Source organism: Cetorhinus maximus, chromosome 10, assembly GCF_964194155.1.
Source record: "Cetorhinus maximus chromosome 10, sCetMax3.hap1.1, whole genome shotgun sequence".
NCBI lineage: Eukaryota > Metazoa > Chordata > Chondrichthyes > Lamniformes > Cetorhinidae > Cetorhinus > Cetorhinus maximus.
The window spans coordinates 135,784,295-135,797,058 of NC_135888.1; the positions used below are offsets into that span (position 1 = coordinate 135,784,295).

The 12,764-nt window shown below is 41.2% G+C and overlaps 1 protein-coding gene across 1 annotated transcript in view; it reads left to right on the plus strand.

Moving 5' to 3' along the window:
• LOC144685375 (uncharacterized) overlaps positions 1-12,764 on the plus strand; it is a 143,472-nt gene that overhangs the window by 12,340 nt on the left and 118,368 nt on the right. Inside the window, exon 3 of the mRNA XM_078549775.1 lies at positions 3,962-6,410. Coding sequence (XP_078405901.1) covers positions 3,962-6,410 — 2,449 coding nt within the window. The remainder of the gene's footprint in view (positions 1-3,961; positions 6,411-12,764) is intronic.

A 12,764-nucleotide genomic window follows, 5' to 3' on the forward strand; every position in this document is an offset into this window, starting at 1 on the left:
GATTTGCCAGCCCGCAGCCCCAACAATCTGTTTAATACAACTTCCCTGGTGATTGTAATTTTTCCTGAGTTCATCCCTCCCTTCCATTTCCTGATTTGCAACTATTTCTGGAGTGTTACTTGTATCCTCTGTCGTGAAGGCCAAAGCAAAATGTCTGTTTAATTAAATCTACATCTCCCTACTTTCCATTATCAATTCCTCAGACGCACTTTCTGTAGGATCAACGTTCACTTTGTTAACTCTTTTCTTATTTAAATATATATATATATAGAAACTCTTGTTTTCCATCTTTATATTACTAGCTAGCTTTCTCTCATAGTCTGTCCATATTCTTCTTTTTCTCCTTTATCTCTCCTTATTAATCTTTTTGTCATCCTTTGCTGTTATTTATATTCTTTCCAATCTTCTGACCTGCCGTCTTTGTGGAATTATGTGCTTTTTCTTTTAGTTTGATACTGTCTTTAATATTTTAGTTAACCACGTATGGTGGGCCTTCCCCTGGAATTTTTATTTCTTATTGGCATGTCATGTATCTATTCTGTGTATTCTGATATATCCCTTTAACTGTCTGCCACTGGACCTCTATTGAGCTATCCCTTAACCTCATTTGCCAGTTCACTTTAGCTTGGTTCACTTTCATGATAACTGCCCTTATTTGAGTATAAAATGTTAATTTTGGACGTACTCGTTTCACCCTCAAAATGAATGTAAAATTCAATCATATAATGATCGCTTTTACTTGCAGAACTCTTCTGAGTTCCGATCACTGCAATCGTTGTCCCAATTAACTTCCAACAATTTGACCTCGTATGCCCAACCTTGTTACAATAGTAACATACCAACTTTTTTCCTTCACCTTTAGAAGACTGGAAACCTTCGTCTTACTCCTTGTTACTGACACTTTTACCATCCCTAGGTTTTCTGAATCTCCAATTTCCTTGCTGACTCTCATATTATCCTTTTCCCACACTCAGCTGCTTATGTGAAATATCATAAGTATCGGTTAAAACAGCAGCTTCCCTGAACTTTTTCCTTTGCCTTTCATGTAAATTTGTTCTGGTGATTACTGGAATACTATTTCTCAATTCTTCCATAATCATAAGTTCTCTTACATTTTCAAAAGTCTTGCCTACCTTAAATGACTTAAACCAGAGCTTCTTCTTACCGTGCAAACCCTACAAATGTCTGATTACATCCCTTTCTTATGGCCCTTGTTATGACGCAGCAGATGATGTGAGCCAGTTGGATCAAATCCACGAGAGAAACTGGATTGCTCTATTACAACGGGTTTGCAATTTTTATTTATTTCGAGATGCATTCACTGAATTCAAAAGTAATAAGTCCACCAAGGCTTGTTAGGGTTAAAAAAAACTACATTAAAACATTTATGAGCAAAAGAAAGGATTTCAGGCACATACATGGTACTACAAATTACCACTGTAATAACTCCTAAAATTCCGAATTAACCTGACTCCCAGTTACATTCCGGTCCCTTTAAGGCAACAGTCCAAAAAAATAGATTTCAGACTTGAAGTGCTGAAGTTACTCTCCAGGGCGAACCTTGGTAATGAAGATCTGTGAAAAACATAGCACAGTGCTAATTGCTGTATTTAATAAGCTGTTCGTCGATTCCTTCCCGGGAATGCCAAGGAACACCGAGAACATTCATCAAATAATAGTCGGGATATTCAAGCCCGAGATAGTGGGAGAAGGACAATGGATTAGGATCTGCAGGAGAATCTGAAAGATTTGGTCAAAGCAGCAGCTTTTCATAATGAAATCTATTAGAAGCTGTTCAAACTACAGGTGGAAAAGGACATATCCAATAACCGTGGGGAGTAAGCAGAAAGCAGAAAAACAGTGATAGGGTCAGCATCAAGAGCAGCATCAGTGGGAATTGGGCAGAATTGTTACAGCGTGGAGTGAAAAATTCTAGAGCCTAGCGGGAAATGTACCTGAAGAAGCAGAACAAATATGAGACTAACAGCAATCTAGCAAATAATGGACTCTGGAAAGTAGCGACGCAAATAGAGGTCAGTGAAATCTTATCCAACCCATTAGAGAATAATTTTCTACCCAATGCCTATGGTTCAGCTGAAAACTCAGCCGTGAAATCGAATAAACTTAAGCATGCATGTTGATTTTTGAAGTGATTGGATAACAGTGTAAATTCATGGCAACTGAAACCAGCAGACCAGAGCAATTCTGCTGGCGGTGGAGCCAAGAAAATCAAATGGGAGCAGGGTCCTGTTCTCGAAATGTGCCCAAAGAGAACGTAGAAGAGTCAGACTGGGTAACCTGCTATTAAGCAAAGAGTCTACGTATTACGGGATAAAAGGCAGAAGGAGAAGCAATGGATGACCCATGCATGGAGTTGCGAAAGAGAGTAAATTTAGAAGTTGCATCGGAACAGAGCTGAGTGGTCCTCCAAGTTGTCTGAATTTGTGATTCACGAAGCTGCCATGGTTCTGTAAAGTGGTTGTCTTGTTTTACCACACGAGATCTTCATATGCTGTTACTCTGTCAAATTACAGCTAAAGGTAGTACTATAAAGCAGCTCTGAATTGTGACACTAACAAAACATATTTCACGTAAATATTTGCATGTGCAAGATATTCAATTCCTTAATTTTATGTAGAATAGAATAACCTCGTATGTATCTTATGGCAGCAGTTATCAGGCTCAATTTCATTCGTTTTGTTGACTGATAAAATCCTTATTATGGTTTGATTGATGAAAGCAATATGTCCAGTCACATTGAACCATTTCGATGATTTTGAATGTTAATGAAAATGTATCAGAGTAGATACCCATTGTCAGGGGAGGTTCCAGATTCAGAACTGTAATTTTGTATTTGAACCGTATAACTACTTTGCATAACATGCACACAGTATATGTCTTTGCCTCCAGGTTGGGAGCGTTGCATAAATAGAGATGCAGACTTCATGAGCAAAAAAAAAAATCAATAAATATATCTGGCGAACACTTGATACACAACGCCCTACCTAAATGTTGTTTTCGTAACAATTATTATATTTTTACTATTACTGCACATACTCTCGGAATTTGACGATGCCTTCATCACCGCCTCTACTATCCACCCCTGGCTACCCTGGTAAGTTCATGGTAGGCATTCCTTTTCTAACGCTCGTTGCGCATTAATTCCGCGTAAGAACAGGTGCGAGAAAATGATGCACTTTACTGAAGCAAATTTTTATTAATTGTTGCACATGATTCCAATTAATTTTATTCAAAGGTAGCTGATAAAGCGGCCAGTCAGGCCTGAGAAACTTTTGACAGTATCTCCGTGACATATCAAGCATTATTTTAGATGATCTACCAAAGTAACTCGGATACATAGATTCATTCAATTAATTGTTTTTGATTGTGACACTCCCAGGTTTGAAGAATATATGAGTACATTTGTCGAAAGAAATGGTTTTCAGACACAGTTGACATATGGTAATCACATTACACCTCAATGAGGAAACGAAATAAATCTTATTAGAAATATAGAACAGCAAAGACAATTAAAGTTGCACAACGTTAATAACACAACGCAGTTCTTCTGGTGTTCAGTAGAGGCACCATTGCTTTAAGATTGTGTGGTGTTATTATTGGCCGAGTCTCTTTGTGTCGCTGTCGGCCAATGAGGTGAAGTAATGGGACTGGAGATCCAGCATCACGCCCCCCGACACGCAACAGTGCGCAGTGCCGAAGAAACGAACAACGCTGAGCGTCCCAAGCTCTCCATTCGCAGCTTAGCAAAGGCCGAGAAAAGATGGGACTATTTGCACAAACATTCTTTGCGATCTGGACAAAAGGCAACTCAGAGTTCTAAAGAAAGCACAACTGTTCATCTCGATAACCAAGGTAATGAACAATTACGTTATGGACTCTCTCAAGGGGTGTATAATTTATCGGAGAACTTCGCAGTTAGATTTGCAGTAATTTGATTCAGAATGAACTCCTTGCTATATAGCCGAGGGCTGCAATGGCCTGTTTATTACGTGATACTCGTATGCGTTTCGTCTTCCGTTTGTGAGAATATTCACTACACAATCCCTGAAGAGCTGGAGCTTGGTGACTTTGTTGGTAATATCGCTTCGGACCTGGGATTGGATATTAAACAGCTTGTGGCACGGGGATTTCGAATTGCATCTGAAAACAAAATACAATATCTAGACGTGAATTTAAAGACTGGAATTTTGTTCATAAAAGAAAAAATAGACAGAGAAGAGCTTTGTGAACAAAGCTTCACATGTGTATTGATGTTGGAGGCTGTGATTGAAAACCCGCTTCAGCTATACCGTGTACAAATTGAGATTCTCGACGTAAATGACAACGCGCCCGTGTTCCAGAGAAAAGAGGTTAACATAGAAATCTCAGAACTGATGCCGGCTGGGACGACTTTCCCACTGCAGAGCGCGATTGACCCGGACGCTGGGCCCAATAAGGTTCGCTCCTACCAACTCAGCCCAAACGAGTATTTCACTTTGAAATCACAGTCAGATAGCGAAATAACTGGCATCCCAGAGCTGGTGCTGGAGCGGCCCCTCGACCGAGAGCAACAACCGACACATAGGTTAACACTCACAGCATTTGATGGAGGGATCCCACAAAAATTCGGCACCACGCAGATTAACATTATTGTGCTTGATGCGAACGACAATGCCCCAGTTTGCGAAAGAAACGTCTATCACGTCACCACTGCCGAAAACGTGCGCAAAAATACTTTGATTGTGAAAGTGACTGCGGTGGATAGGGACGAAGGCTTAAATGGTGAGGTAATCTATTCTTTCAGCGATCACACACCTGATAAAGTTATGGAAATATTTAGCTTAGATTCGCTAAACGGAGAAATTAGAGTAACCGGTATCGTGGACTTTGAAGAAGCAGATAATTATCAGATTTTGATACAAGCTAAGGACAGAGGCACACATCCAGTACCTATATACTGTAAAGTTTTGATAAAGGTTACTGATGTCAATGATAATTATCCTCAAATAATAACAACATCTACATCGAACGGTGTCCAGGAAAACGCGCCTCCGAACACTGCAGTAGCTCTTTTCCGAGTTACAGACAGAGATTCTGTAAACAGAGAGAAGGTTCATTGCCGAATCGCTAGAGATATTCCTTTTAAGCTGAATATTTCTTTTAATAACTACTATACATTAGTTACTCATGGTGAGATAGACCGTGAAAATGTGCCAGAGTACAATATTACAATTATATGTACAGATACTGGTTCCCCTCCCCTGTCGGCTACGAAAATCATCCGAGTTCAAGTCTCAGACATCAACGACAATCCGCCACGTTTTACGCAACCTTCGTTCACCATGTATGTCACTGAAAATAATGTAATTGGTTCTTCTATTGGCTCTGTATCCGCCTTTGATCCAGATTCAAATGAAAATGCCGAATTGTCGTATTCCATTGTGGACAGTCTGATAAAGGGTTTACCGGCATCTTCACTTGTCTCAATAAACACAGCCGATGGTGTGATATTTGCACACCGCTCATTTGATTTTGAACAACTGAGAACGTTGGAAGTCCATGTCAAAGTAAAGGACGCTGGATCGCCACCGCTCAGCAGTAATGTACTTATGAATGTGATTATCGTAGATCAGAATGACAATGTTCCTGTGATCGTGTCACCTTTGCCAAGGGAAGGTTCCATAGTAGAGGAAACAATACCAAGATCCGCCGATTCGGGTTACTTGGTTGCAAAAGTGACAGCCACTGATGCCGATTCTGGACTGAACGGTCAACTTTCCTACCAACTCCGCCAGCCCACTGAAGACAGCCTGTTTACCGTGGCTCCAGAAACGGGAGAAATATGGACTATTCGCCGCTTTGGGCGTAAAGATTCATTCAGGCAAAGAATAATGATTTTGGTGACGGACAATGGAACCCCGTCCCTTTCAGTTACAGTCACGATCAATGTATCAGTGCAGGACGATACTACAGAAAACGCATCTAATATCGGCATGTTGGGGAACTCTGAACCATGGCAATCTGATTTAAAACTTTATTTGATTATTTGTTTTGGTATAACCTCATTCCTTTTACTTGTGGCTATTGTAATCCTTAGTCTTAAGGTGCACAAAGGTAGAAACGGAGCTATCAGTTTCTGTTGCTGTTGGAAGGATTCGCTCCATGGAATTCAAAGGGCAAGCGTAAACCTTCAAATGCCACCCAAATATACAGAGGGGTATGGCCGCGAAACTCTCCCACAACCATTTCGGTATAACGTGTGTCAAGATTCAACCATGAACGATTTCATGTTTCTACAGTTACATGGTGTGACAGCGCCCATGATTGACATCAAGACTGGCTCGTGTGTCGCTGCTGAGCACGAAGAGGCATCAAATGCTACAAACAGGAAAAACACTGAATTTCACCAGGTAAGCACAATGTTACAATTTAAACTTGACTGTGCATTTTAGAAGGTGCGGCAGAGTAGCAGCCGGTGTACTGGACTGGCAATTCAGAATCTGGACTAATGAAGGATCGTGCAATGCCAGTTTCAGAAATCGATTTCACTTAAAACATATTTCAAGATCAAAAGAAATATTTTTTCAGTAAACGTGACCCTCTACCTAATTGAATATTGTGGTCAACTCAACTGATCATTAATGTCACTAACGCTCTTTTGCATTTTTGTTGACATGTGTTGCCAGTCCTACAACACATTGTTCACTCCTAACAGTTAAACTATCGTCGTCTAGCAAACCACTCAGTTAGAGCATATGGCATAGCAGCAAAATAGGCCAGTCAGACCTTCCAGCCTGTTCCTATTATATCATGGCTGATCTACAAATCTGCCCTATTTACCCACCATCGTTCTAAATTCCTTGATAGACTTTCCCAATAATAATGTATCGATGGTAGCTTCGACAGTTCCAAGAGCTTAAAACTATGCATCCGTTATTGTTCTTGCTTATCTAACTCAAGAGCTTAGAGTGGGCTGGCTAACTATAGCACCATATCTTTTCATTATATAGGCCACAGCTAATCATAATTATCTTAAAAACACACACTACGATAGGTTATGATTAAGCAAAAAATATATTACCAACGAGAAAGGATGGGTATCGCAGGGAAGGAGTTACGCTGTTAAGTGTAGAAAGGGTCAAAGCTTAACGTCTATGAGAAATGGGATAAGATTAAATATAGCCGAAAGAGTATGAATGCAAATTAGCCAGGCAAGCAGGTGAATGCGGTGATAGGTACTGAGAAAACATAGGGGGCCGGTTAAGAAAAAAAATAACAAACAAAAGCATAAGCGAAATGAAAGGAATGCGTTTTCCGAGAATCAATCTGTCATTGGTGATGGATGTACAATGAAGCGCAAAGCATGATAATGGAAGTTACTTTTAATGACATTAATTAGAATAAAGGAACGTTTTTTCTCCCTTGAATGAAACTTGGCATCTTTTGTAGAGAGCACGAAAACGAAATATTCACAGGTTTCACGTTTTAAGGCTACAAATCACTTAAGTTCTGGTAAATATAAAATGGGAGAGTAATTCCTGACAGATGCTATTCTACTGTCGCACAGATCGGCTTTCCTGTTCAATTTCTGCAACAGTTAACCATATTGCAGAATTAATGTATAGCAATAATCCAGTTATGCTTCATAAAACAGATGATAATCGGACTTTTAATAAGCATATTATCAATATATCTGACACATTAATGAAGCTACTTAAAAGAGACAGTAACAGGTATTATTGCATGTTAAAGAGAAGATTTTGAAGTTCAGCAACACGGAATGCCTTAAGATTTCAGGTATGTTGTGAGTAAATGTTAACGAAACTCTTGCTTTATTGAAAAACGTGAGATAAGAAGGAACCCTGCAGTAGCGTGATTGCTTTGTTACTGGGCTACTGATCCAGAATAAAGATCCATGAAAGGAGCTTAGGTCCCACCATGAAAACTGTGGTGTTTGAGTTCAATTGGTTAAGCAAAAATCTGGAATTAGAAGCTTGTTTCAGTAGTAATGCTGATGAAACTACCGGAATGTTGTGTGAACCCACCAGGTTTACTAATGTTCCTTGGGGAACGAGCTGCTATCTCCTTACCATGTCTGACCGGTATTTAACTCCAGACCCAAAGCATTGTGCTAGACTTTTAAGTGCCCTTTGAAAAGGGGTTCAAGCCATTCAGTTGTATCAAAGCACAATAAAACATTCTATAAAAATAAATAAATAAACAGTCTGGATAATGAATATGGCAAATGCACAACCGAACAAGTTGGCCAGTCAGCCAGTCCTCTTCACTAACATGCTTTTGTGCCAAAATTGGGAGATCTGTTCCACACACTAGTCAGGCAACAGCGGGTGATTATCACGGAAGCATGCCAGTCAACCAATGTCCCTGGCTCCTCTGTTATTATTCCTGGGTATTTCTTGTCCCACCGGCAGGACAAACCCATCAGAGGACGGGTCACAGTGCGCATACAGTCGAGGCCCTGAGAGGCCTCAAAATTGAAAGCAAACCGTATGAGGCCTCATAGTATCAGGCGAAGCATGGGCAAGGAAATTCCCGGCTGTTTAGCGCCTCCCTCCAGCATTCTCAATGTCGAAAAGCACTATGAAGGAGCAGTGAATGTATAAATTGCAGAAAGATTATTCTGGCTGGGAGACTTCAGTGTCCATGGCTAATAGCGGTTCAGTAGTATCGCTGCTAATTAACTCCTGAAGGGCATAGCTGCAAGACTGGGTCTCCAGCAGGTGGCGAGTGAAGCAACACAAGGGAATAATCTTACTTGACCATGTCTTCAGCATTGTACCTTTCACAGGCATTATTGGCAGAAGTGACCAATGCGTAATCTTTGCAGTAACAAAGTACCCTCTTCACAATGAGGAAACTCTCTATTGTCTTACCTGGCACTACCACCACGGTAAATGGGATAGATTTAGAACAGGTGTAGCAACTGAAAACTGGGCATCCACGAGGCGCCGTAGGCCATCAGCAGAAATTGATTCTAGAACAATCTGTAGCCTATAATATCCCTCACGCTACTATCTCCATCAAGACGGGGGTCAAACGTGGTTCAACGGAGAGTGTAGAAGATGGTATGTGGGCGTGGCGGGGCTGATCAGTGATAACAATGCCGTTGAATGTAAATTCTTGGTGGCTAGACACCCCCCTGTTGAAAGCTGTCATTGCCTGTCATTGTCACTTGTCAGTCCAGGTTTGAACATTTTCCAGCTCTTGATGCATAGCCAGTGAATGCTTCATTATCTGAGGAGTGTTGAATAGAATGGACTGAAATCTGTGCAATTGCCAGAAAACGTCTCCACTTCTGACCTTATGTGTGTCGGGAGGATGAAGCATCACGAACCCAATCATGTTGGAGGTGCACGACTGTGCACGAACAACACTAGCTCCGCTTGTAGTCGAGCTGTTCCAATATGATTACAATACTAGCTCTTAGCCAACAAAGCGCATAAATGTCAACGTATGGCTTGTTCATAGAAAAAGCAGGACAAATGCAATCCATCCACTTACTACCCAGCTCCTAGCCATATCAGTCCACATTCAATCATCAGCCATGTGATGAAAGGTGACGATAGTGCTGTCAAGGGGCACTCAATCACCAATAACTTGATCACCGATTCTCAGCTTGGATTACACCAAGAGAGTCCTCATTACAGTCTTTCTAAACAAGTACCAAAGAACTTGATTCCAGAGATGAGATGACAATGACTTCTATTGACAGCAAAGTTCATTTCGTGGACTGTGGAATCAAGGATATTCAATAAAACTGAAATCAGTGAAAATTAGGGGCAAAATTCTACATTGGCTGAAGTCAAAACTAGCGCACAGGGAAATGGCTCTAGTTTTGTAAGACAACCTTCTCAGCTCCAGAATATTTCTGCACGAGATACTCAGGACAAAGTCCTAGGTTCAACCATCTGCAGTTGCTTCATCAATATATTTCCCCATCAGCACTATTCCTATTTTCCCAAGGCATGCTGATTAAATGCCAAGCTTAAAAGCTACGCCAAGAGGCATTTTTTCTATCCTACCAGCTCAACCCCTGACTCCTCAAAGCTTTTCAGCACCTATTGTAAATGAGTCAGAAAAGTGCTGAAATACTCCACACTTGCTTGGATGAGAGCAGCTTCAACAACACTCAGAAGCTCTACAGAATCTCGGGCTAAGCAACCCACTACAATGACTCCCCGACCATCCCATTAAGTTTTAATTTCTTCCACCACCAGCGCCTCATGGCTACAGCCTGCACTATCTACAAGGGGCACTGCAGCAACTCGCCAGGGCTTATTCAATAGCACCTGCTAAACCTGCAAACTTTAGGCGAAGAAGAGCAAGGGCGGCGGCGGCGGGTGCTTGAAAGCACAACCATCCTCAAGTTCTCCTCCAAGTTACACGCCATCGTTGACTTGGAAATGTGGAACTGTTACTTCATCGTTGCTGGTTCAAAATTCCTGAAGTTCCAATGAACAACACCGTGGGAATGCCTACACCACGGAGATTGCAGCAGTTCAAGTTGGCTAATGCGGAGCTACCTTTTCAAGAGTAATTAAAGATGTGCAATAAACACTGGCCTTGCCGGCGACGCCGACATCGGATTAACAAATTTAAAAATGACTTGTTTGTTACGGAGGAATAAGCAAACTTACTTGGCACAATTTGAAAATCTAGAGTGAGAAGAGAACATAAGCACATAATTGTCATACGAATGTTGATGCAGTTCTAAAATAAGTTCTCAGAGAAGGCTAATGGAGAAGAGGATTCTGATGCTATTTGTAAACTAATTAACGCCTTTATAACGAAAGACGAAACTCAGAACATTTAAGTAACTGGATATGTGTGGTTAATGCTTAAACCTATCGAATCTAACTTTCGTTATGTTAAAATTCCTCACGTTGTTACGGTCTTGACATTAGACTGCGAGAATGGAAAGGGATTCTTAACGACTCTTAAATCCGTTCCCTGAAACTTCAGTAAATTTTCCACTTTTAAAAGTAAGGCTAAGTTGTGTGTTCATGATTAGCAAGGATCTAGTTATTGATGAAACCAATAGTCAATGTTTAACTGCATGAATAGTTTAACTAACATGACTATCATAGACTTCCAAGTAGAAAAAAGCTCAAAGACGCAGAGAAGAAGATGGACACAGAATCAAATGTGAAGAAATAGGAAGTAAGGCCAAAATACTGGTGCCAAAGGAAGCTTTTAAGGAATCCATTAAAGGAGATTTAGAAGATTTTAAGGAATTATGTGAAATGCGTGACGAGTAATGCATCGTGGATAAATGATTTATGGATTTGGGCACAACTTTTGCAGGTCAGGGGAAGATTGGAGATGGGGTCCTCCTTTGCACGAGCAGGGCATCCGCAGTCGATTTTTTTACGACCTGGTATGATGTACCTGGTTTTAGAAGGGGGAGGCTTTGTTATTATCGATCGATGGACCATTTGCAATGAGAACTGGCGTGAGAGCCAAGAAGTTCAGGAATATTCGGTTTAGTGGTAAAACGATCAAATGGGATTCCGAAGACTAGGATAGAAATGAGACAAACTAGAGAGAGAGGAGTTTAAGGCAGCATGGCGGGGGTGGGGGGCGAGGTTGGGAAAGGGCTGTGTTTTTTCATTCTTAAATAGGATGTGGGCGTCGCTGGCTAGGCCAGCATGTGTTGCACATACTTAAATAGCACGTTTCATGGTACGGCTTTTTAATAAGCAGTTGAGACTGATGAAAGGGTGGTCTCTGAGTTGTGAATCTCGGATCTGAGTCAAAAAGTTCAAGGTTCAAATCCAGCTCCAGGGTTTGGGCCCAACATTCTACACTGACATCTCAATGGAGTGCTGGGGCAGCGCTGAACTGAGGGAGTGCTGCACTGTTTGAGGTGCAGCCTTTTGCATGAAACAATAAACTGATACCCCATCTGCCTGCTCGGGTGGATATAAAAGGCCACATGGAAATATTTAATAGAAGAGCAGGGCAGTTATCTCCGGTCTCCTGACTAATATTTATTCCTCAATCAACATTGCAAAAACAAATTATCCGGTCATTATACATTGCTGTTTATGTGAATTTGCTGTGCAGAACTTGGCTGCCGTGTTTCCTACGTTACAATAAGTGACGTTCCAAAGAACTTTGAGACGTCCGGTAAAAAGCGCTATATAAATGCAAGTCTGAATTATATTTTGGAGCAAAAATACTCACGAGCCCCGAACGCTTGTAGCTTTTTGTGACTGGGTGGTGGGATGGAAGAGAGGCGTAAGGTGGTGGGTGAGAATTGGGAAATCGAACCATGGACTATTTTGGCACAAAACGATGATCCCACACTCATGCTAATGAGCATTGTTTTGGAAGAGAAAATTGAGGTCTACTATACATTGATATGTTGCAACTGAATCTGGTGATATTCTGCGAATCCAATGTTTGCATTAGGCACGCTCAGCTTTGCAACCCCTGGACATCTGGAATCAATTATATGCGAAATGCTGAGTAACGAGGACCTTAAGGCAGTGATGGTCTGTCTGAGGGTTACCATATCTAAAGTGGAAACAAAGAAGAGGTTCAGCAAATCCACAGCTGCGGAGGTTATGCCATGAATGCAGGGCCAGAAACAAGATATCTGGGAGTGTGCAAGCGTAGTTTATACATTTCATATGTACAAAAAACATGTGGCGTCCAAACTGGCTAGACCATGTGGGTGATAAGGGATACGAGAATGGGTTGCACATGAGCCTTTCAGTGATCAAGGCTGTGGAAGCTAT